The sequence below is a fragment of the Arachis ipaensis genome, chromosome B9 (genome assembly GCF_059453495.1).
Source record: "Arachis ipaensis isolate K30076 ecotype BB chromosome B9, ASM5945349v1, whole genome shotgun sequence".
In the NCBI taxonomy this organism is placed as follows: domain Eukaryota; kingdom Viridiplantae; phylum Streptophyta; class Magnoliopsida; order Fabales; family Fabaceae; genus Arachis; species Arachis ipaensis.
The window spans coordinates 159,970,049-159,992,259 of record NC_142444.1 but is presented as its reverse complement, the minus strand read 5'-3'; the positions used below and the strand labels follow the sequence as shown (position 1 = coordinate 159,992,259).

Sequence of the window (22,211 nt, the reverse complement as noted above, 5' to 3'; positions counted from 1 at the left end):
CTGCGATTCTGTTCTTCACCTTCTGAGTTTGATGATGATGATGATGATGATGATGATGATGATGATGATGATGTGGTGGTGGTGGTGGTGGTGGTGGTGGTTCTGTTCTGATGGTGGTGGTAGTGGTAGTGGTGGTGGTGGTTGATTTTGGTTAATTTTGGGGTGAAGGGAAAAGGGTATTTTCGTCCGAAGGACGATTTTAAAACAAACCGAAACCTTGGGGACCATTTTAGAGCGAAAAAAAGGCGAGGGACGAAAAAAATTTTCAGCCCCTACGTTGGGGACCAAAATCATACTTAGCCCATAAAATATATGTTAAAAATGACAATAATAGTAATATAACGTACAAATTGTATAAATAATTAAAAATGTAGAACAAATTAATAGCAAGGATAACAACAAAAAGAATAATTCAAAATATAAACAAAACTCTCACTTCATATTTTTATCGCAATAGTTTTGTTAACCATATAATGCCATCATAATTATTACTATTGTAACTACCATAATCATAATTTAGACAGAAATCACCCTTTTTCTTTTTGTTGTGGTAGAATTGCAACAGGGAACAATAATCCATCTTTGATTAATCATATGATATGATGTGACGATATTTTATCGACAATTATTTAAACCCAATTTGTTTACATTTTATGAAATTATTAATAACATCAAAGTCACAGGCTGCTGCCAGCATGGTTAGCTGGCCACTCTTTTTTTTTATTAATATATTTCATTTTTGCCAATTTTTCTTTATAACTATTTTTTGTTTTTTTTCCTCGAGAGAGAGAGAGAGCAAAATCCTGATTATTGGAATTGTTTTTCTCTCTGGATTTTGACTTCACATTACATTGCCCTTTTCTTCTTCTTCTTCTTCATCTTCAGAACAACACAGTCACCGGTTCTTTCAGATTCTCTTTTGTTCCATTTGTTAATTCCACTCCAAAATTACGCGACAAAACTCTCACACTCACCACATTCATTATTTTCCTTCACACAAACATTATTTCCTTTAATTCGGACCCTTTCTCAGCTTCATTTTCTTCTCTTCTCTCTTTCATTTCTATGTAATTTTCCCCCTATTGTTGTTGCCATTCATCTGAGTGTGACTTTCTTTTCCTTTGAGAAAGTGTGAACTTTTCCGTCCGGCGATTTGCCGTGAAAGCGAAGATTTGGAGGGTTGATGCGTCGGTGTTTTTCTTCATCCGAACGCCATTGTTGATTCTTCTAGTAAAAAGCACAAGGGGGAAAAACAAAAGGCGAAGCTTTCGTTTCTTCAGTTTTCTGTCTCTTGAAACTTGAATCTTTCTTTTTCCCTACGGGGATTGGAGTCGTGGAATGCGGGCTATTCACACTTTCACGCATCAGGTTCTAACAACGTCATCCTTTCGGTCAATCGAGTCTCCGTTTTTTTCTTCTTTCTCTTTCTCTCTCTTCTCACACAAATCAAACTTGGCAGAGATCTAATCTGAGCTTCTGGTTCTTTCTCTTTCTCTCACTAACTTCAACACAAACACAGAAGTGTTACTGAAAGAGAGAAGAAGATGATGAGGATGAGGAACATGACCAATAATTATGGGGTCTCCGCCGTGAATAATGGAAGCGAGGCTACAACAACGAGGGCAATGGAATGGGAGATGAGACCAGGTGGAATGCTGGTTCAGCGCAGAACCGATGACTCGGATCGGAACTCAGTGCCGCCGGCACCGACAATTAGAGTTAGGGTTAAATACGGATCAACCTACCATGAAGTCAACATTAGTTCTCAAGCTACATTTGGTAAACCCCTTTTTTCTTTAATAATTATATTATAGTATTATCTGTTGATTTATTTATGTTTACCGTTGTATGTTATTAGGGGAATTGAAGAAAATGTTGTCTGGTCCAACTGGGTTGCACCACCAGGATCAGAAGATATATTACAAGGACAAAGAGAGGGATTCAAAGGCGTTCCTTGACATTGTTGGAGTGAAGGACAAGTCCAAATTGGTGTTGGTGGAGGACCCTCTTAGCCAAGAGAGAAGGTACTTGGAGATGAGAAAGAATGCTAAGATGGAAAAAGCTGCCAAGTCCATTTCTGAAATCAGCTTGGAAGTTGATAGACTTGCAGCCAGGGTATGCTTTCTTCTATCCCCCTTTTTCTTCTTTTTCTATGTATTAAATGCTTCAGTAGTTGGGTGGTGCTGATTAATTCGGACTTTGTCAGGTGTCAGCACTGGAATCAATTATTAGTAAAGGTGGCAAAGTTGCTGAAATTGATGTCATTAGTCTCATTGAGCTCTTGATGAATCAACTCCTTAAATTGGATGGTATAATGGCTGATGGAGATGTTAAACTGCAGAGGAAAATGCAGGTACATTCTTCTATGCATAACTTTGCACTTTTCCTGCATTTGGTAGCTATAACATAACACAAATAGAGAGAGAGACAGTCATAGGAAATTTGTGTCTCTTTTGTCTCCGTTTGACACATTGGCTTGTACTTGTTTTCAACTCTAAACACTTTTTGTGTGTCTCTTTATCTCTGTATTTATGTTTTATATATTGCAATTCTGTTGATTCCCATTGATTATGGTTTGTTCTGATGGTGATGAATCCCCATTTTGAAGGTAAAACGAGTTCAAAAGTATGTTGAAACTCTTGATATGCTTAAAATTAAGAATTCTATGGGCAATGCCAACAATGGAGGGCATCATGCATCAGTGAAGGCCCAACAAAGGCATTCAAATGTGCATAGACTAGCAACAATTCAAGAGCAACCACAATCACAAGGTGTGTCAAATGGGAATAATCATAGATCAGCAACAATTCAGGAGCAGCAGCAGCAGCAAAACCAGCACTCAGAAGTAGTAGTTACCACAAAATGGGAGACATTTGATTCTCTGCCACCGTTAATTCCAGTATCTTCTTCCACATCCACATCAGCAAGCCCACTGAATAATGGCAACAACAACAATAGTAATAACAATTCAGTTCATCACAAGTTCAATTGGGAATTCTTCGATTGAGTAGCATAACCACGTGTACCTTTTTATTTTTATTTTTGGTAATTGTGTGGAGATGTGATTTGGGGTTTAATTTGTCTTTCCACTTGGGACTTGGGAATGTTACGTTATATGTTACAGTTACAGTTACATACATTCTTTTCTGTACTTAGATTTGTTTTAGTAACCCCCCATTAGTCTCTGTCCATTTACTTCACCGGAAATAAACGGGGTTGCTCTATAATAGTGATGATTAATTATCATAAAAACGGTTCCTTCTTTTTTAATTATATATATATATATATATATGATATGATTTTTGGTGCACCTCTTCATTTTCATTCATTTCAATTTTGGTCTGGTCAAATGGTAAATTGTTGGTGAAAAGGCGGTGGTTACGTTGATGAAATAGGAATACCACTATTAATTTTATTTTGGTGCCTTGCTTATTGTGGGGGCTACAAACGGACAAAAAGAGTGGCATCTATTAAAGTGTTTGCCTTCCTATCATGAAAAAAATAAGAAGGAAATATCCCCCCAATGACAACAAGACAAGCCTGAAAAGCCATCAATAGGGTAGAAGATGAAATCATATATGTTAACTAGCTATAACTAATTATTAGCCACTAGGTTTGGTAATTTATACACTAGGGTCTCATGTTTTTAATTGTATTCTTTTAAGAAATTGCTAATTGCAAAACAGATCTCAGCCAAATTATTATTCCGGAAATAGAAAGTATTGTTCTGGGGTTTGAAGCCAAGGTTTTTGCGAGGCTATGATACCCCCTATGACCTTCTGCTGAGTTAGCAAACACTTTAATGCAAACGCGTTTTAATAATGAGCGTAATGATTTGGTAGTAGATAATCAAAGCAGTCATATACCAAATCTACCTTTTTTTTCAACTTTAATTTGTTTCTAGAAATTGATGGAATAATTGCACAGGGAAAACAGCAAATAAGCGATACTTGGTTAAGAATGCCATTTTGCAACCATAATATAAAATATTATATAATATTGCAACAAAGTACAACCTTCATCCATGTGCCTTAGTCAAAGAGTTTGACATCATATTTTTACCTAAAATTTTAATACAACCAATTTATGAATTTTTCAAAAATAATTATTTTATTTAATCTAAACTTAATCGATATTTGCCTTATTTAGCATTCATTAATTGTCGCAACAATTAATAAATACTAAATAAAGCAAGTTATGATTATTTTTAATTAATTTTCTTTAGTTACCAAACATTTCCGTGATACATTCAGAAATACGAGTAGAAATCAAAGCAATCCAACTTTCCATTAGATTGGATACACAGGAGAGGAAAGAATATGTACATTCTTTTAAATTACGTATCAAAGGGAAAAATAAAAAAGAAATATGTTATCCACATGGCTTCATGCAGAATTATATATTGCAATTATTGCTGTATACTCTACCCTATTACACGAGTAACACAAATAAAGCTAGGGAGGTTGAAGAGAATCTAGCTAGGCAATTCGTATTCTATACTCTCCTTATAATTGAATGGAGTGCATATTTTGCTTTTGTGAAACACTTCACGTTGCCAATTATACTTTGGTTTGTTTGACATGGGGCATGGCAGAGTGGATTAAACATCAAGGAACCATGCATGCTTCTATCTTATTACACTTCCAAGAGGCAAGAGCCATGTGTTATTGCCACAAATTGGATTACACTTATTTTTATTTGATTATGCAAATAATCATACAGATAAGATCGTAGCATCATACATAGAGACAAATTAAATTTGGATTTATTTCATTTTATTATACAAAAGACTATGTCCTATGTGCCAGAATCGATTAAAGACATAACTCACAAGGTTCCAATTTTGAAGGCGGTCACTCGATCATAACGGTTCTTGCTATCTATCCATAACCATAAATAAATTAAAGGCATCACAACCATTGAATCATCATAGAAAAAAGGAAAAAGGATGAACACATGCTTGTCCAATGTGATCAATTCAGATTTCAGATATAGAAGATTGAGTAAGCAATCATTCTTCCAACTAGTTTATAACTCTTTTCTCATAGACTCTCGCGGTCTCTATTGAGATAGGACTGTTTGCTCAATTATGACCCTATTGTCATTTACTACGCATACTTTTGGTCACTATTCCCCAACTCGACAAGTTAAGAACTAGTCCGTCGCAGATCTAAGCTCTATTGAAGGGTTTGACGCTGGCCAATGAGTTGCTGCATGCACAAGGTGGGGTTCGAACTCTCGACACTTGCTTAAACGGACAAGTGAGATGACCACTTGACCAACCCAAGTTGGTTTGGTCACAATATTTTAATGTGTTTAGTAACTTCTTTTTTTAATTTTCCCCTGCTTAATAATATTTTAACAAAAATGTTACGTGCATATAAAAAATTAGCTATTATATATTTGTATATAGATACATATATTATTTAATTTATTTTTAATATATATCTTGTTTTCTAATATATATTAATAATTCTTTTTCTTTTTTGGTCTGATGGGGATATATGCTAGTGGTTTTTTTTTGGGCCCTTTGTTTCTCTACTGGTATGGGCTGGCTTAAGTAGTGATAGGATTTTTGGTAGTACTTTGGGTCAATGGTTTTTGGTTTGCCACCTTCCAATGTTTTTGTCAAAAATATTTATTAAACTAATTAACGTGATTGTTATGGTATGTAAAAATATTTGTCTAACTTATTAAAAAGAGTTAAAGATTAATATTTAATTTTAAAAATATAAAATATAAATAATTATTAAATATTTAAAATTTATTATAAAAAAATAAATTAGACAAAAGTTAGATATCAAATTATAGAAACCATAAATTAAAGTTCACCTTAAACTAAATGGGCTAAAAAGTAAAATGTGGCAATTGGGTGATTTGCAGAAGCTAGAGTAATTTTTTGGGTTTAGTGTTTACTTTTTGGTCTCATCCTCAGCCTCTTCTGCGCCCAAAATCTGAAAAAAAAAAAAAAAAAAAAAAAACTGAAAGGCTATATAGGATAAGAAATAAGTAAGTGATCATACTTTATGTCGGTGGAGTAGAACTAATTATTACTATTTTATATTCTTATCGGAATTGAGAGTTTACCAATAATAGGAATATAATTCATCTAACGTGGCAACAAGGGACAGAGATTTAGCTAAAAACTGTTAATGCTAACGTGTCATTTTTTCCTAAGATCAACATTACAAAAAGGAATATGAATACATAAGAAAGTAAAACCATGTAAAGTCATCTCAAATTAAAGACGCATATGAATTATGATAACGATTAGCATCAGATATTCTTTTCAAAGCACAAACATAAAAAAAAGTCGGCAAATGCTTTATTTCAAAGCACACACGTAGTTTGACTCCCAGTCTCTATCCCGTCCTCCACGTCATAAACAACGTTCCATTCGAAAATTGAAGTCCTTTTTTGATTATTATTAAATTAAAAAACCATTATTCTTACAATACTAAAATCAAAACTATATATCTAGAACGTTATTAGTGCATTTTAATGTGATCCCATTAATGTGGGCTGCCGCTGGTGTAGTTAAGAAATGTGTATCAAGATTCTCGACCACTTTAATTTCATCAATATAATAATCAACAATTCACATCTTAATTTAGATAAGTGGATTAATTAAGGAGATATGTATAAATAATTAAAATAAAGGAAGCAAGTAGCAAGAATATGTAGATGTGAGGTTGAAGGGACGTAGGTGTAAAGAGGGAATGAAATTGATGCATGCATCGTGTCTAGCCGACAGTAAAATAGATTGAGGCTGCTTCAATATGCGGGAACACTCAGCATGCTATGGTAGGCATAGCCAACCAATTATAATCAACAATAGTGTGCTACATATTCTAACTACAAGTTAAAGCTGTCAATTCCGCCAAACATTTCAACCAATATATACTTTACAGTTTAGTCATAGCCACATCCTTATCCAACATCTATAAAACTCAGGTGCAGTCGATTTCATGTGAAGTTAATATTTGAAAGTCGTTAGATGAAAATTTAGTGAAATCAGTAAAAATATTTAACGATTTTCAATTATCAACTTTACATGAAGTCGAATGCACCTGACTTTTCACCATAAATTAAACACTACAATGCTCTTGTATCTTAATCCATTTGCTACCTTTTTTTTAATAACATTTGAGAATAAATACCTTGATCATGTACGAAATGTTTATCTTAAAATTGAAAGTTTTGAGACTAAAATAAATTGTCAACTTAACTACTACATGCTTTTAACTATTTAAGTAATTCTTTGAAACCCAATCCAAAACAAAAGTGAAGTCAAACTTATCTTTAGTTCTCACTTTGTAACCGAAAGTTTTAAAATTTGCGGCTCTAAGTTTGCCCAAACAGTTGATGACATAAACTTATCTAATAGTTTTTTAACTATTATTTTTATGTAAAAATTATTGTAGTTAAATTATCTTCTTGTCACCGTTTTATATTTTGTCAAAGACATTGATTGCTATCGAAATTTTTTATATTTTGATTGTTTTTAGACTATATTAAAGAGTCAAAAGGATTAATCTAGCTATATGAAATGCTCGTTTAGATTAAAAAAATAATAAATAATGAATATAAATGTTTATATGAAAAAAAGTAACAGTTCTAAAAGTGTTATTCCGGATTTATCAACCAATAGTATGAAACTAAAGTAGTCTTCAAGTACGTATTTATTTTTTTAAAAAGGAAAAAGAAAAAAAAAACTATAATTAACATAAAAGCTTATTGAAGTTATTCTACTTTTATGCATTCAATATGTTACTTATGAGCAGACGCGTGTGGATATCGTTGTGTGTCTTGATTTTGCGATCAAAATGTGGATAGAATCTTCACCAAGCTAAGAAATCAGATGTGCAGAGACAGAGAATAAAATGCATGTGGATGAGGAATTTGGATTTTGATTGGATGGTGCTTATCTGTGAATCAAGATTTACACATATATATGAGTTGGACATTTGCGGTGGTCTAGAAAATGAGATCAATTATTTCAAGTATAGTGAAAATTTAGGTGCAGTCGACTTCACGTGAAGTTGATAGTTGAGAGCCGTTAGATGAAAATTTAGTCAAATCAGTTAAATCATCTAACGGCTCTCATCTATCAACTTCACGTGAAGTCAACTGCATCTGAGTTTTCACTTTCAAGTATTATCCTACGAGGAAGAGTGTTATTCCGAGTTAATCAAGACTTTAGGAAAAAAATATATCAATTAAATGAGTGAATAAGTTTTATCGGTTATAATTTCCTTTTAATATCAAATTAAATTATGTGTTTGAAATTCTTTTTAATCTCAAAAACACCCTTGAACTTGAACATGCTTAATGATGCGGAAAAAAGGATTAACAAAAATGCATAATAAAAATTAAATAAAAAAATATATTAAAATTAAAATATAAATAAAAAGATAAATTAAACTTCAATTCAAAAAGAATAATTTTATTTTTTATTTAATTTTTTTATGTAATAAGAAAAAAAATTCGTCAACTTAACTTGTTCACACCATAATTTAAAAATTAAATTAAAAAGATTCACTTAATCTTTTATCTAATTATTCCTTATAACAAGAGAGTAACTCACTTCAACCTCACTTGTTTAGAGTATAATTTCATTACGAAATCAAAAAATATTTTGGCAGTTTTTTTTCTATATGATAACTACAATAGTTTATGACATATTTAGAATCTCCTATTAAATTAAAACAAAAAAAAATTCTAATCCTACAAATATAAAATCTAATTTAAATATTGAATAAATAAAATTAAAATAATCAAATTAAATTAAATATTTTAAAAATATAAATTAATATATTTTAAATAATAATTAAACTCTTAATATCATGAATATTTCAGATACGTATTACTTAATAAGTATCTTCCACCCCTTGCCAGTGTGAGTAAAATAAACTATTAAAAAAATTTTAAGTATACCAAGAATATCAGTGTCCTATTTGTTTTAACCGTTGATTTTATTTAATATATATTATATATATTTTTTTATAATTCAGATAAACGGTTAAAATAACTAGAACACCGGTATTTTCGATACACTTAACAAATTTTTTAAACTAATATTTATATAATAAATAATAAGTGAAATAAGTGTAGCGATAAAATGGTATGCAGAAAAGTACAAGATCGTTTTTGATGACTAATATAGAAAGAGTTGTCACCTTTGGGGAAAGTGCATTGCACTATGCGAAAGAAAAATGCAAAAAGCTGAAGATAATAATAAAGCATTTTTGTGGTTCATTTTGTTTCTCAGAAACAAGTTGACGCGGAATCAGAGGGAAAGTAGAAGGCTTTAAAAAGAAGAGCAGCTGTCTCATATTCAGAGGTAGTCATACTCATACATGGATTATTATTATTATTATTCCTTATCATTATCACCAAACTCAACACCCATCCTTTCTTTCTTCACCACTTAGGTTCGGTTCCCGAGCCTCTAGGTTCGTAGCCAAATTCAATTTGTCTCCATCCTAGGGAGCCAAATGTTGTTGCCACTTAGCCGGTATTGCTCTCTTTGTCTACACTTCATTTTCATTTCATCATAACTATGGTTACCAAAGTTAACCATACCTAATTAATATCTAGGTATTGTGTAGTCTCATCACACTCCCAAATTTAAACGACCGTATTACTGGTTTGCAGGAATATTATCTTCTTGGCAAAATAGGGATCAGTGCAAGATAAGTTAGATAATTACGCGTATGTAAAAAGCATCCATGAACCTATGCGTTGTTCTTATTGTAACACGGTACGGTGATGACCAGGTACATTAGCTTGTCGAATTTCTCATTAATTATACCCTACTCTATGCATATGCTTAGATGCATAGCACGTGTCCTAGGTTGGAAACAGAACTCAAAGGATAACGATTAATTGTACTTTACACTTGAATCGTCGCTATATAGTTCTTATTATTATACGTTATGTAAGCATACTAGAGATATTTTGTGATTTAGAGAAAAGTATCGTTTTTGTCTCCAATGTTTGGGATAAGTCATATTCGTGTTCCTAACGTTTAAATCGTCCTATTTGGATCCCTAACATTTATAAAAGTGATTCAATGTTATCCTACTATCAATTACACTAACAAATCAGATTATATTTTTCAATTGAAAAAGTATATGAAAACAAAAGGGTATCGGCAAAAAACTAAACAAAACCACATTAATTTATATTAATAATTAATTTAAATTTTTAAATTCAAAATTTAAAAATTTAAAATTAAGTAAGTAAACCTAATTAAAACCTATAAAAGCCTTCCTCTTTTCTCTCACATTAACCTAATTAAAACCTATAAAAGCCTTCCCCACCGGTACATCTTTCGCCGTCGTCGTCGTCGCCGCCATCACTGCCACAGCAACAAATCGTGACATCGGTTTTGTCACCTACATAATCACCAATGCACAACCAACACATTAATTCTTCATGTTCTTCATCTTATTCTTCTTCACTTTGTTCTTCAGCATGTGCAACACCAAAGAGAGGTTTTGTTGAAGAAGAAGATACTCATGGTAATGTTGTTACTGAATCACCTTTACTTTCGCCACTTTTATTGCCACCCAATAGAGTTCTGGAGGAGAAAACCCTAATTGCAAATTTGGACTCATCTTCTTCATCACCACAAAGGGTTTCGGAAACATACGAAGCTGCATCGCCAAGGAATTCTAATGTCTCCAATGGAAGTAGAAAGTCTTCCTCATCATCAGCATCAACAAGAGTTTCTAATGGTTCCAATGGAAGTAGAAAATCTTTGTCACGATCAACATCGTTAGATAGGGTTTTGAAGTAGAAAGTCTTCCTCATTCATTCTCATCAATCCAATCCATTCTCACATGCATTGTGTGTGTTTTTCTTAATATAATACAATATGGATCTTGATGATGATGCATGTATATTTGTACAGAGGTCAGGTTACATCTTGAAAGAATGAACTTGGGGAAGAATTACTATTTGTCAGTATTAATTATAAAAAAACATTCATTTAATATGAAAAAGAACATCCTAATATTTAACAAAAGAAACATCTAATTATATTTTAGCAAAAATAATTAAATATCTATAAAATTTAAAAAAAATATGAAATTCTCAAAGAGATAGAGACATTCACATTTACAATACAAAAAAATTCGAAAAATATATAAAAGAACATCCATTTAGTATGAAAAAGAAACATTCTGATACTTAGCAGAAGAAACATCCATATATATTAATTCGTAGAGATTTTAGATTCACCCAAAGGTATTTGGCTGGTTTTTGGTTAATACCTTTTGGTTCTCTAGTATTGTTCTTTTCAATTATTCTTACTTGGATGCATTTATTCTCAATTAGGTCTCATTTGGATGTGCTCGATTTTAATATTATACCCATTATTTATGTTTAGATTCAATTATGTTCCTAGAAAAGTGAATTATGTAAATGTTGTAGGAATTAGTTTCAACTTTTGATGAGTTATTTTTCGAAGTGGATTATCGATTCTATCCCAAACATTTGTATTCTAACTTCAATAAGAGATTTTTAAAACTCAAACTAAAGCGTTCATGATGTGTAATTGACGGTAGGATAACATTAAATCACTTTTATAAATGTTAGAGATACAAATAGGACGATTTAAACGTTAGGGACACAAATAGAATTTACCCTAAACGTTGAAAACAAAAACGATACTTTATTTTTGTGATTTATTTATATTGAATGAAAAGAATTTAGGTACAAAGTTTCACATGGAAAATGACTGGGGATCGGAGGAGTCAGCAGCTCGTCATGTCCCTTTCTTGCATGCTTTCAATCTTCATAATAAAGATTTAGAAAATTAAAATATATTTTGGATAATTAATATCTATAAATATATTATTACTAATTTTATGATTAATTTGTAGTGTATACATAATATTTTTATTTTTTTTATTAATGACGTAAATCTCACTAAAATGAAATCTGTGTACTCTCCACATTATATTGATGATACTGAAACAATGTTAGGAAAATGGTTGCTCTAATAATAATAATAATAAAAATAATGATGATGGTTTGATGAGCTGGTCCATCACACGTTGAAAAGTTGGTTAGAATATTTTATGGGATCGACTTGGAGAAGGAGTGAAAGCTTCGTTTAATTGCTTTGTATTGAGTCACTCATCTCTATACTCAGCACTCGGCATGTGCGGCACGTTCATGCATTCTGCACGTGTGCTATATTAATGCATGCATGCTCGTTAATTACTTTGTACTATCTTATCTTATTATTATACTATACTTTTATTTATTTTGAGATGCGCAACCTAACCATACAAGTAGCTACTAGCTAGTTATTATTGTACCGAATTGTTTCTTCAATATTTTTTCAATAATGTATTAGGGAAATATTAGGAATTAATATTTTTAGGAAATATTAATCATGTAACATTTCTTTTTTTTTTTTATTGTTCATTATGATTATATAATAATGCAAAATTAATATATAATGAATAATGTGTTGCATATATTTGAATTTATTTTTATGTATTTTGTATACCATTATTGTGATTTTTAGATACAGCAATAATATATAAAGTTAAATGTAAAGTGATTGAGAATATAAAAAAGAAATAAAACATGTTAACCCAATATTAATAAGAAAAAAATATCGGTGACAATTTTAATTTTAATCCAAAATATTAAGAGGAAAAAAATACTTAACCCTTATTTTTTTAATAAATTTATGTTTACTTAGTATTTGGATAAGAATAATAAGTTCAAATAACATGTTATTAATAACTATTTCAGTTTGTTAATGTAATAAAAAATAATATTTAAAAGTACTCTTTTTAGACTAATGTTAAAAAGAACTAGACCAGTTTTAATCAATTGAATTGAGTCTATGTACACTTTAAAGAATAATTTTAAGGAGGACGCTACTATAAATATGCTTAAAACATTTTTTTTTAAAGATGTTATGTGTCGCATTATTATTGGACGTATTAATGAACCGGCTATTTTTGAAGTTTTTAACAAATTAGAATAAAATCGATTTTTTTATAACAATAACAATAAATTCAATTGTTATCAGATATGGTCGAACCGATCAATTTACATAACCCACTTGATCATGGTTTTTTTTTTCTTTTAAACAAAATCAAGGATATATTTGTCTTTTTATCAAAAAATTTAAACATGATTCGGTTTAGATTGTGTAAATCGATCGGATCAAATCGGGTCTAATAATTATAATACGGACAATTAGGTTTATTATTGTTGTTATAATAAACCGATTTTGTTCTGGTTTATTAAAAAATAAATTATTAACTGGTTTAATAAAGATGTCCAATAATATTATAACACATGTAAACGTCTTAAAAAAAAAGACATTTTTAATATCTTTATCGAAGAGGTCTCTTAATTCTAAATGACTATAATAGAAAATCAAATCTCAGACGACTAAGAGGATTCTAAGATCCTTGATGAACAAGCAATGATTCCAAGAAGTGAATAGAAAAAAAAAACCAAAATTCGTAGATGAAGAACAAAAAAGAGTGACTAAATAGTATATAAAGTAGAAGACTTAGACGGAGAAGAACAGATGATACATTAGTACAATAGCCAAGGCAATTTATAATAGAAATCTATAACAGCTACCTAACTGCACACGAGGCAGTTATAACAGAAATGGAAACTAGTTATAACAAAAAAGAAAAATATCTCTAACTAACTCTATACCCCTAACATATGGATGTTACTTAGTTACATAACCTTTAATCACTAGGCTATGATTGATTAACTTTTTGTATCATATAAAATATATACATTTGTATTTAAAAAGCAGCTTAGAAGTGTTCTACAAGACACTATTATATAATAATAAGCTCTATATATTTTCCCTTCATTAGCATAGACATAAAATAAATGAGGGCTTATTCTGCAAGAACAACTAGATAACAGATTAACAGTAATATTATATTTCTGATTCCATATGATCATGTTATGCAATTAATTAAGGCATCATATATATCAACCTTTTAATCTTAAGTGCATGTAATATAATTAATGTCAATGCCTTATTATAAATCAAAAGGAAATTAGCTCTCCTTGCTAGCTTTCTCTCTAATGAGGCCCGCTACACATATTTTTTAGCTTACAAGTCTTACAAGTTGGCACAAGTCCAACAAAACACACGCATTACACTCTCACATTCAACAGTAAATAAACGCACGTTATTCAACCACTTCCTATTTCCAAAGCGCGCTACTCACCATGCATTATGAACGACTCTTCTTCTTCTTCCTCCATTAAAACGAGTTTCTTGCCAAATTTGAAGATAATGAAACTTCAGAAATACACCAAAATAATTACAGAAATACATCCAAACAATTACAGAAATACACCCAAAAGATTATAGAATACACCCAAACGGTTACAAGAATTCACCCAAACGATTACAGAAATACACCCAAAGGATTACAGAAATACATCAAAAGGATTACAAAAATACATCAAAAGGATTACAAAACTACACCCAAAGGATTTAAGAAATACACTCAAAATTCGTTGAAGTACACCTTATGCATAATTCAGAACTCTTTCTCTTTCTCCTCCTCATCTTCTACTGCTTCTTCTTCTTCAAAAACGATTTCAGAGTTTGATGTCAAAAAATAATTGAAATCGAGAATAACGAAAAAAAAAACAGAGAAAAAAGCACGTAAATGAAGAAGAAGAAAGAGACGACAAGAAACGAAAGAAAAGAAGAAGAATAATAGGAAGAGGAAGAAAAACGTGCAACAAGAAGAAGAAGAACGTGTAGTGAAAACGTACAATAACGGTTTAAAGCGCATTAATATAAATGACTTGTAAAGACTCGTATAAAAAACCCTTACAAGTGAATAATTATTCCTCTCTAATATATCTGAGGACCCTATTACTTGATGACATAAATAGTGCATTGTTTGACTTTCTAAGTTTGTGATCATTTACTTGAAGGGGTAAAGAATCCGTTATCTAAGAAGCCAAAAAAGGAAGATTCCAATTTCCAATAGTGGTCTATGGCATATCCAAACCGACCACGTTTAATTTGATGCAACGAAACCACGAGAGAGAGGAGCTGCTCTTTTGCCTTTTCATCATAACAAAGAGGTTCAGTTTCAAACTTTCAATTGCGGCTATTCGAGTCGCATAAAGATTTCCCTTTCTCTACCTAGCTCTCAACTCTGAAGCGAGAATGGATCCTAATAATTGAGAACGTAAAGTGTAATTTTTAATTTTTTATTATTTTTTTTTTCTCATATTTATTATTGGTCATACTTAAAAAATTAATGGTGAGATATCATACTTTACTCCCTCAATTGTTAAAAAAAAGATTGAGAGAATCCATTCCCCTCTAAAACAACCCTCTTTTAATAATCTTTTCGTTTATTATTATTTTTACGTAAACCTCCAAAAACTCCCATGAAATTTTTTGACATAGACAGAAATGGTTTTGATTTTTATTAACAATAAAAATATTTTTAATAAATTTAAAAATAATACAACTAAATATCCTTTAAATATTGTCTTTTATTCGATCTTTAGAGGACAAAGTAGTATTTTTTTATTTAAAAACGTTACAAGATATACTTCAGTATAAAAAACAAGATATAGTTACTATTGAATTTTTAAGTGATAACTGAATCCTTAATCATTCATTTATGTAACTATTTTATTCTTTTCGTGATTTATATATTATATACTTGAAATGTATTAAGACTTGTGTATTTAAAAAAAAATTATATCACTAAAATAATTTAATATTATATACAGACTTTCATCATTCATTATTGAGGGAAAAACTAATAAATTAAAGGAACCAATTTAATTCGGTGAAAATTTGTTAAAAGTTGCATTAATAAACATCAACCGGTTTATTTCCAGGGTTTTCTTCAATCAAGTTCTAATATAAATTGGAATTATTAGAGAAATATAATTATTTATGTTGTCTTTTTTTATCCGTTTAAGCTTTAAAAAAAATAATATCATAATATAGTATCACAGTATTATATCTAAACAAATTTAAAATTCAAGATAAATCCTTAAAAAAAATAAGACAAATAAAAGGAAAAGGCTTATATAAAAATATTAAGCAAACTAAAAAAAATTGTTTAAAGAAGAGTATTATAAATAATCATTCATGTTATTTATTTTTATTCGTTTAAATTTTGGAATATTATAAATTTTACTTCTTTTAAAATTTTTTTAATAATTTATAAGTAGGAAATATCTCTCCCTTCATAAACTAATTTTTTAGATTGATTTAGGCTCAAATTATTCGTATATAATCACATACCTCTTATATTATGTTATTTGACCTTTTGTATCCACATTTAAATAATAATTCATGAAGTCACCAAAATAATAATAATAATAATAATAATAATTCATGACAGTTCAATCACGTTCACGAATCATGATACTTCTCTATCTGTTTCCCCCTTAACAGTATTGTGTCTTTGTGTGTACAAGAGTAGCGACAATCAAATATAGTTATACCTACTAGAAACTCCAATCACACATAAGCACCTGAATTATTTTTTAACTTATTAGTCTTCTTCATTATTCCTTTATTTTTAATCGTAATAACTCTACATAAGAATACAATTACTCATTTAAAAAAAGGGACGTTTTAATATCATGCATGTTCTTCTAATTCCATTTGGCAGCTATCTGAATCCCTCAAATAAGCTGGCCCATGTATAACTAACATCATGTTATTTATAAACGAATATAATTTGAAAGTCAATTTGTAAATTTTCAACTTTTTTATTTATTTCAAGTTTCCAAAAGTTTTCTGTATGTTGTTAATTTTATAAATATATTGTAGTATATAGGTGATTATTTGTATGCATAAAAAATGCTATTTGCATTGACTAACAAATTTATTATTTTTTATTAATATTTAATCAATAAAAATATTTTTATATTAAATTTTAAATTTTAAATTTTAGTATGTAAAAAACAAAATATTAATTTTCTTATATTAATAAAAAATATTAATCTTCTAATATTTCTCCAATATTCAATCATTAGACATGATGACTCTTAATTTGAATAATTGAATATCCTTAAAGTCAATCTCTTCATTTTTGGCATTTTGCGTGTTATTTTATAACTCTGATATCTTCTTATGTATATGGCACTAATAATGTTAAACACAATTTCTTACATATATAGCCTTTAGCGGAATAAGAAATTAAACATAGCTAATAAATTATATTGTCAAGGTTTAATTTAATGGTTTAAGATAAGAAAAAAAAATTAATTAGCAAAGTAAGTAATACCCAACACCTATAAAGACAAAAGAGCGAGGGAGAGAGAAGATTGATGTATGGAAAAGAAAAATTCATAAGTAGGTATTGGAGTAGTGTTTGAAAGAAATTGGTTGTAAAAATAACAAATAGATAACTCTTTCAACATCATCTAACATGATAATGTATTGAAATTAAAGCTTATTCTTGACTTTTAGCATATATATAAGCTTTTAAAAGAAATTAAAACTTAGCATAACTGTCCGCTCAATATATATATAGTAAGTTTCATTTTCATTTTGATCCTAAGATAAAAGCATTAAAGAGTTGTAAAAATCCGATGGTTTAATTTCTTACACAATTTTAGAGCTGAATGAGTGTATCTAGAAAGTGTTTGACCCATTTAATCAAAATGTAACTTGCACACCTCTACCTCTTGTCTCTTATCCGAACGTGCATAATAAATTTCTATGCGTGAATTGAAGAAGTGTTTATGGGTACGGATAATTAATTACGGGCTAAAACTAACTCAACCTGATTATATTAGTTCTGTATGTATTCGACGAGTAATTAGATATAGTTGAATTGAATCTGGTTAAACCCAACTTAAATTAGTTCAGGTATTAGTTTTGGGTCGCAAAATTCGAACCAACTTGATCACACTACTATATTTATATTAATTTTTAAAAAAGTATAATAAATATTTATTTTTTGATATGTTTCGGATCCACTTATAAAAAATCTCAAATCCGAATTAACCCAAATTAATTAAAATTTAATCGGTTTGATTCTCATTCTTTTTTAAAAGAGAAAATTTCATTCTCCTCTCATGCGAGATGTTAAAATGACATTCCCCTTCTTTCTATTTTATAAATGTACATTCTCCTCCTTTCTAACTTTTAAAAAACCTTCTCTTTTATCAATTTTAAATTTTTTTGTGTTAACTAATATTAATTTTATCTATTTTTTAAGAAAAAATACCCATTAACAAAAAATTTATTTTTTATCATTAAAAGATATTTTGGTAAAAAAAAATTAATGATAAAAAATAAAATTTTTTATTTATAGGTATTTTTTTTAAAATAATTTATTTTTTCTTAAAAAATGGATAAAATTAACATTAGTTAACACAAAAAGTTTTAAATGGATTAAAGATGAGGTTTTTTAAAAGTTAGAAAGGAGTGGAATATACATTTATAAAATAGAGGGAAAGGGAATGTTATTTTAGCATCTTGCGGAAAAGGAGTGTAATTTTCTCTTTTTAAAACTGAACCAACCTGACTCGCAAACACCCTAATGCCTATTCCCATAATCAAAGCCATAAACTAATGATATTTTGTTGCATTTTATCCATATGTTATATTAGAAATAAATTATCTAATTAAACTATAAAAATTTCCAGTGCCAAGATCATACAAACCATGCTCAGTTTCCTATGATTTGAAACCTGATCAGAGAAGCCGGCGTCCGGCAATTGCTGCCCAATTTTAAAGCCTTAAATAATATATATTCTATGCACTGACCTACCTCATAACATAAGCTTGATTTGAAATTCAAACGATCAATGCATATAAATATAATTACTATGATTCTCTATTTTATTGTCATCCGTATATGGAGTACTAAATTTTCCATAAAACAAATCACATTGAATTGAATTGAATGCTTAAGTGACGTATCTTGGACTTGTTTTCTAACTCGACGACAAAATTGTAAGTATGATCACTTGAGCAATGCAACAGAGATTTTGGCTTCAATTAATGGGGTTTTGCACACACACGCCCGGAATGTGGGGCCTTGAAGAAATAGAAAATGATGGTGTCGAATGGTCAAACGAACTCTCTGCCCTATGTGTGGATCATGCGGCCTAAACCCTAATTAAAAGTGTTAATGATCCATTAGTTAGCGTTTGGTGGAGAGACAGAAAAACTGAGACTGAAAGACAAAGACAAAGACAAAGACTAAGAGATAGAGATTGAAATAAATCTCGGAAGACAGAAATTAAAACAAGAATAAAATTCTAATTTAATTTGTATAAAGGGTAAAATTGAAATCAATTAATTAAAATGAAGGTATTTTAGGTATAAAATATTATTAAAGTTTCAGTTTTCATCTCTAAAAATTTTAGTCCCCATTTTTTAGAGGTACTGAAATACTAAAATTTTGATAACAGAAACAGAAATTTTAGTACCAATCTCTGAACTAACAAATATGATACTGAATCTCAATCTTTTAATCTCTGTCTCAATACCTCAAAACAAACGCTACCTTATATTCTTGGAAAACAAGATTGGGCATATGAGATATTTATGGCTACAATGCCAAATGGAAAGGAGGCAAGCTTGTACCAAACACTATAATTAAGTAATATGCAACAATAGTCAACAATGTAATATAACCATGCATGCATCTATTCTAGGCCTTCTTTGTCTTATGTATTCTTTGAAAAAATTAAATATGTACATGTACATGTATCTATCAACTATTAATAAAATGTGTCAATTGGGTTATGACTTGCTCATTTGCCTCAAGCCAAAAAAGTTTTATTTCTTTGGCAGTAGTGTCAAGTGTGAACTAAACATTATGGTTTATTCATAACATTATTAAACCTTGTAGGTCAATAATAGTGAAATAAAAACTTTGGATTTATGTGGGTAAGATGATAATAATTTTATATCCAATGACGTAATAAAGTTGCAACCTTGAGTAATTCGTGCCCAAATTGAGTGGCTGCTAGTCAGTGCTATGCTAAATAAAGGAAGAAGTGCGTTTGTACGATACAGCAAAATTAAAATGAGTTAGTTCATTTTATCTACAACTATATATATATACATATAATAAACAAGTTTGAAAAAAAAATTCCAAAATCAATTCTACTACCTTAATTAGTTCTTATTTGTCTGGAGTAGAATGCATCCACTGAACTGGTTCTTCTTACATTATTATTCTTGTAATGTGCTAGATATATAGGAGATAAAACAAATCAGAAAAACTTGGTTAGACATGTGTAAAATGCATTCTGTTTTGTGGGAATTCAATAAGAACAAGGGAAAGAGGATAAAGCATTAGTATTAACATTGATATGGCCGGATAATTAAGGAAGGAATGGAAGAAAAAAGAGAGAATAGTTGTTACAATGAGAATCATTGTTTAATTATGTCTGAGAACATTTTAGTTTGAAGTAACAATGTGTTATTAAAATTTCCCAACCCAACTTAAAAAAGAAAAAAGTTTAAAATAAAGAAAAAGAAAAGAAAAAAAAGTCATCCTCTGTCTCTAGTCTCTGCCTCCTGCCCTTCCCCTATACAGCTAAAGACAAATTCATGATTTTTTGATTAATTAAAGTTAAACCCATGATTGTTTATCCCAATCTGAATGAGTTAAGACAATAAAGAATCTTGGTTTGGTAGTTTGTTCTCTGGATCATCATGAAGAAGAACAGCATCAGTTGCTGTGAGCTTCTCAGCTCTTTGGGCCTGAAATTCCCAGTCAGTTGCATACAAAACGAGCAACATTGTAAGAGCACAAGAAGCTTGAGCAGCGAGCAAGCCAAGCCACAAGCCTTGGAAATCAAAAGATGCAAAGAAAGCTAACCAAATTGCCACAGGCATTCCAACAAGGTAGAAGCAACCCAAGTTAATGTGTGCACCCACTTTAGGCCTTGCTGTTCCTCTAAGAACACCACAACCCGTTGTTTGAGGACAGTTTCCGAGTTCACAAAGGCCTATGATGGGTAACACCATTGACGTTAATGCTATAATCTCTTGGTCCTCTGTGAACATGGTGGCCCATATATTCCTAACCATCACAGAAAACACCAAAGCTGTGAGTCCCAACATTATGCTGCAAATGAGGCCCACAATTGCAGAAAGCTTTGCTTTTGAGGGTTGTTGTTCACCGAGCTTGTTACCCACTCTTGTTGACACACTGAAGCTCAATGATGATGGGAAAATGTAGAGAAGGGAAGTCGTTTGAATCAGGATTCCCATTGAAGCCACTGTTGCTCTTGGATTCACCAGCAAACCGCAGAGAAGGATCATGATCTCATACCACCACCATTCCAGGCACACGGAAATGCAGCTTGGAATTGCAAGGTTCAAGAGGTTTCTCCACTGTGTGAAACACTCGAAAGTGAAACCCCCCCATGTTTTGTTGTGCGTGCCAGAGAAAACTATGTAGAGGATCAAGGAAGCAACAAGGTTGAAATTTGTCCACACCCCACTTAAGGCCACGCCTTTGATTCCAAGATTGAGGTGAGAAACAAGGAGATAGTTGATTGGTATGTGGAGGAGAATAGAGAAGGCGGCGCAGAGGGTAAGAGGCAGAGTAATGGATTGGGTTCTAAGGTAAATTCTCAAAGGGTGTAGAAAAGACTGTGCAATGAGGTCAGGGATGGAATACACAAGAAATGACTGCGCTTGCGTTGCTATGTCCTCATCCTGGTTACACAAGAGAAGGATTTGCTTCACGTGGAGCCAGAGCAGTGTTATGGGGATGGAGGTGAAGAGAAGCAAGAGAATGGTTCTTTGTAAGCATAGGCCCAGCAGGGTGAACTTTTTGGCGCCAAAGGCCTGTCCGCAAATGGGTTCCATGCCCACGGCCAGGCCGGAGAGGACAGAGTAGCCGGTTATGTTGGCGAAGCCTAGTGCGAGGGAGCCGCCGGCTAAGGCGAGTTCGCCCAGGCGGCCGAGGAAGAGCATGGAGATCATGGAGCGGCAGTAGAGCAATAGACCGGTGAGAATCATTGGGAATGCTATTTTGGATATGGAGATTACTTCTCTCATGGCATCTTCACTCTCATGTCTTGTTAGACACTTTTCTTCTTCTTCTTCTTGTGTTTCATTTTGGATCAACAATGTTTCCCTCAGCATGTTGCTGTCTGAGCCACCAAGGTACTCACTTTGCTGACACATGCTTGCTAGTGTGTTTAGAGAAGAGGAAACAAAACAC

At 31.0% G+C, this 22,211-nt stretch overlaps 1 protein-coding gene and 1 pseudogene across 2 annotated transcripts; one reads left to right on the top strand and one right to left on the bottom strand.

Moving 5' to 3' along the window:
- The first annotated feature begins 781 nt into the window (after positions 1 to 781).
- On the top strand, positions 782 to 3,310 carry LOC107618377 (BAG family molecular chaperone regulator 1). 2 transcript variants are annotated; one of them, XM_088500036.1, is made up of 6 exons: positions 782 to 1,032; positions 1,131 to 1,368; positions 1,460 to 1,779; positions 1,859 to 2,115; positions 2,207 to 2,353; positions 2,609 to 3,310. In XM_088500036.1, exons 3-6 carry the CDS (start codon positions 1,545 to 1,547, stop codon positions 3,005 to 3,007), a joined length of 1,038 nt encoding a protein of 345 aa, XP_088356162.1. In that variant the 5' UTR covers positions 782 to 1,032; positions 1,131 to 1,368; positions 1,460 to 1,544; the 3' UTR covers positions 3,008 to 3,310. The 2 variants fall into 2 exon arrangements, with proteins under 2 accessions (XP_088356162.1, XP_016175910.1); XM_016320424.3 differs by having other exon boundaries at positions 782 to 1,368; positions 1,520 to 1,779.
- A 17,225-nt stretch (positions 3,311 to 20,535) lies between these two features.
- On the bottom strand, positions 20,536 to 22,211 carry LOC107616769 (protein DETOXIFICATION 49 pseudogene; annotated as a pseudogene).

Bases quoted from the DNA above. Each gene is read 5' to 3' on its own strand.
- LOC107618377 (XM_088500036.1), top strand. From the start codon at position 1,545: ATGATGAGGATGAGGAACATGACCAATAATTATGGGGTCTCCGCCGTG. The intron at 1,780-1,858 runs GTAAACCCCTTT...GTATGTTATTAG, and splicing joins TAGTTCTCAAGCTACATTTG to GGGAATTGAAGAAAATGTTG. The intron at 2,354-2,608 runs GTACATTCTTCT...CCCATTTTGAAG, and splicing joins AACTGCAGAGGAAAATGCAG to GTAAAACGAGTTCAAAAGTA.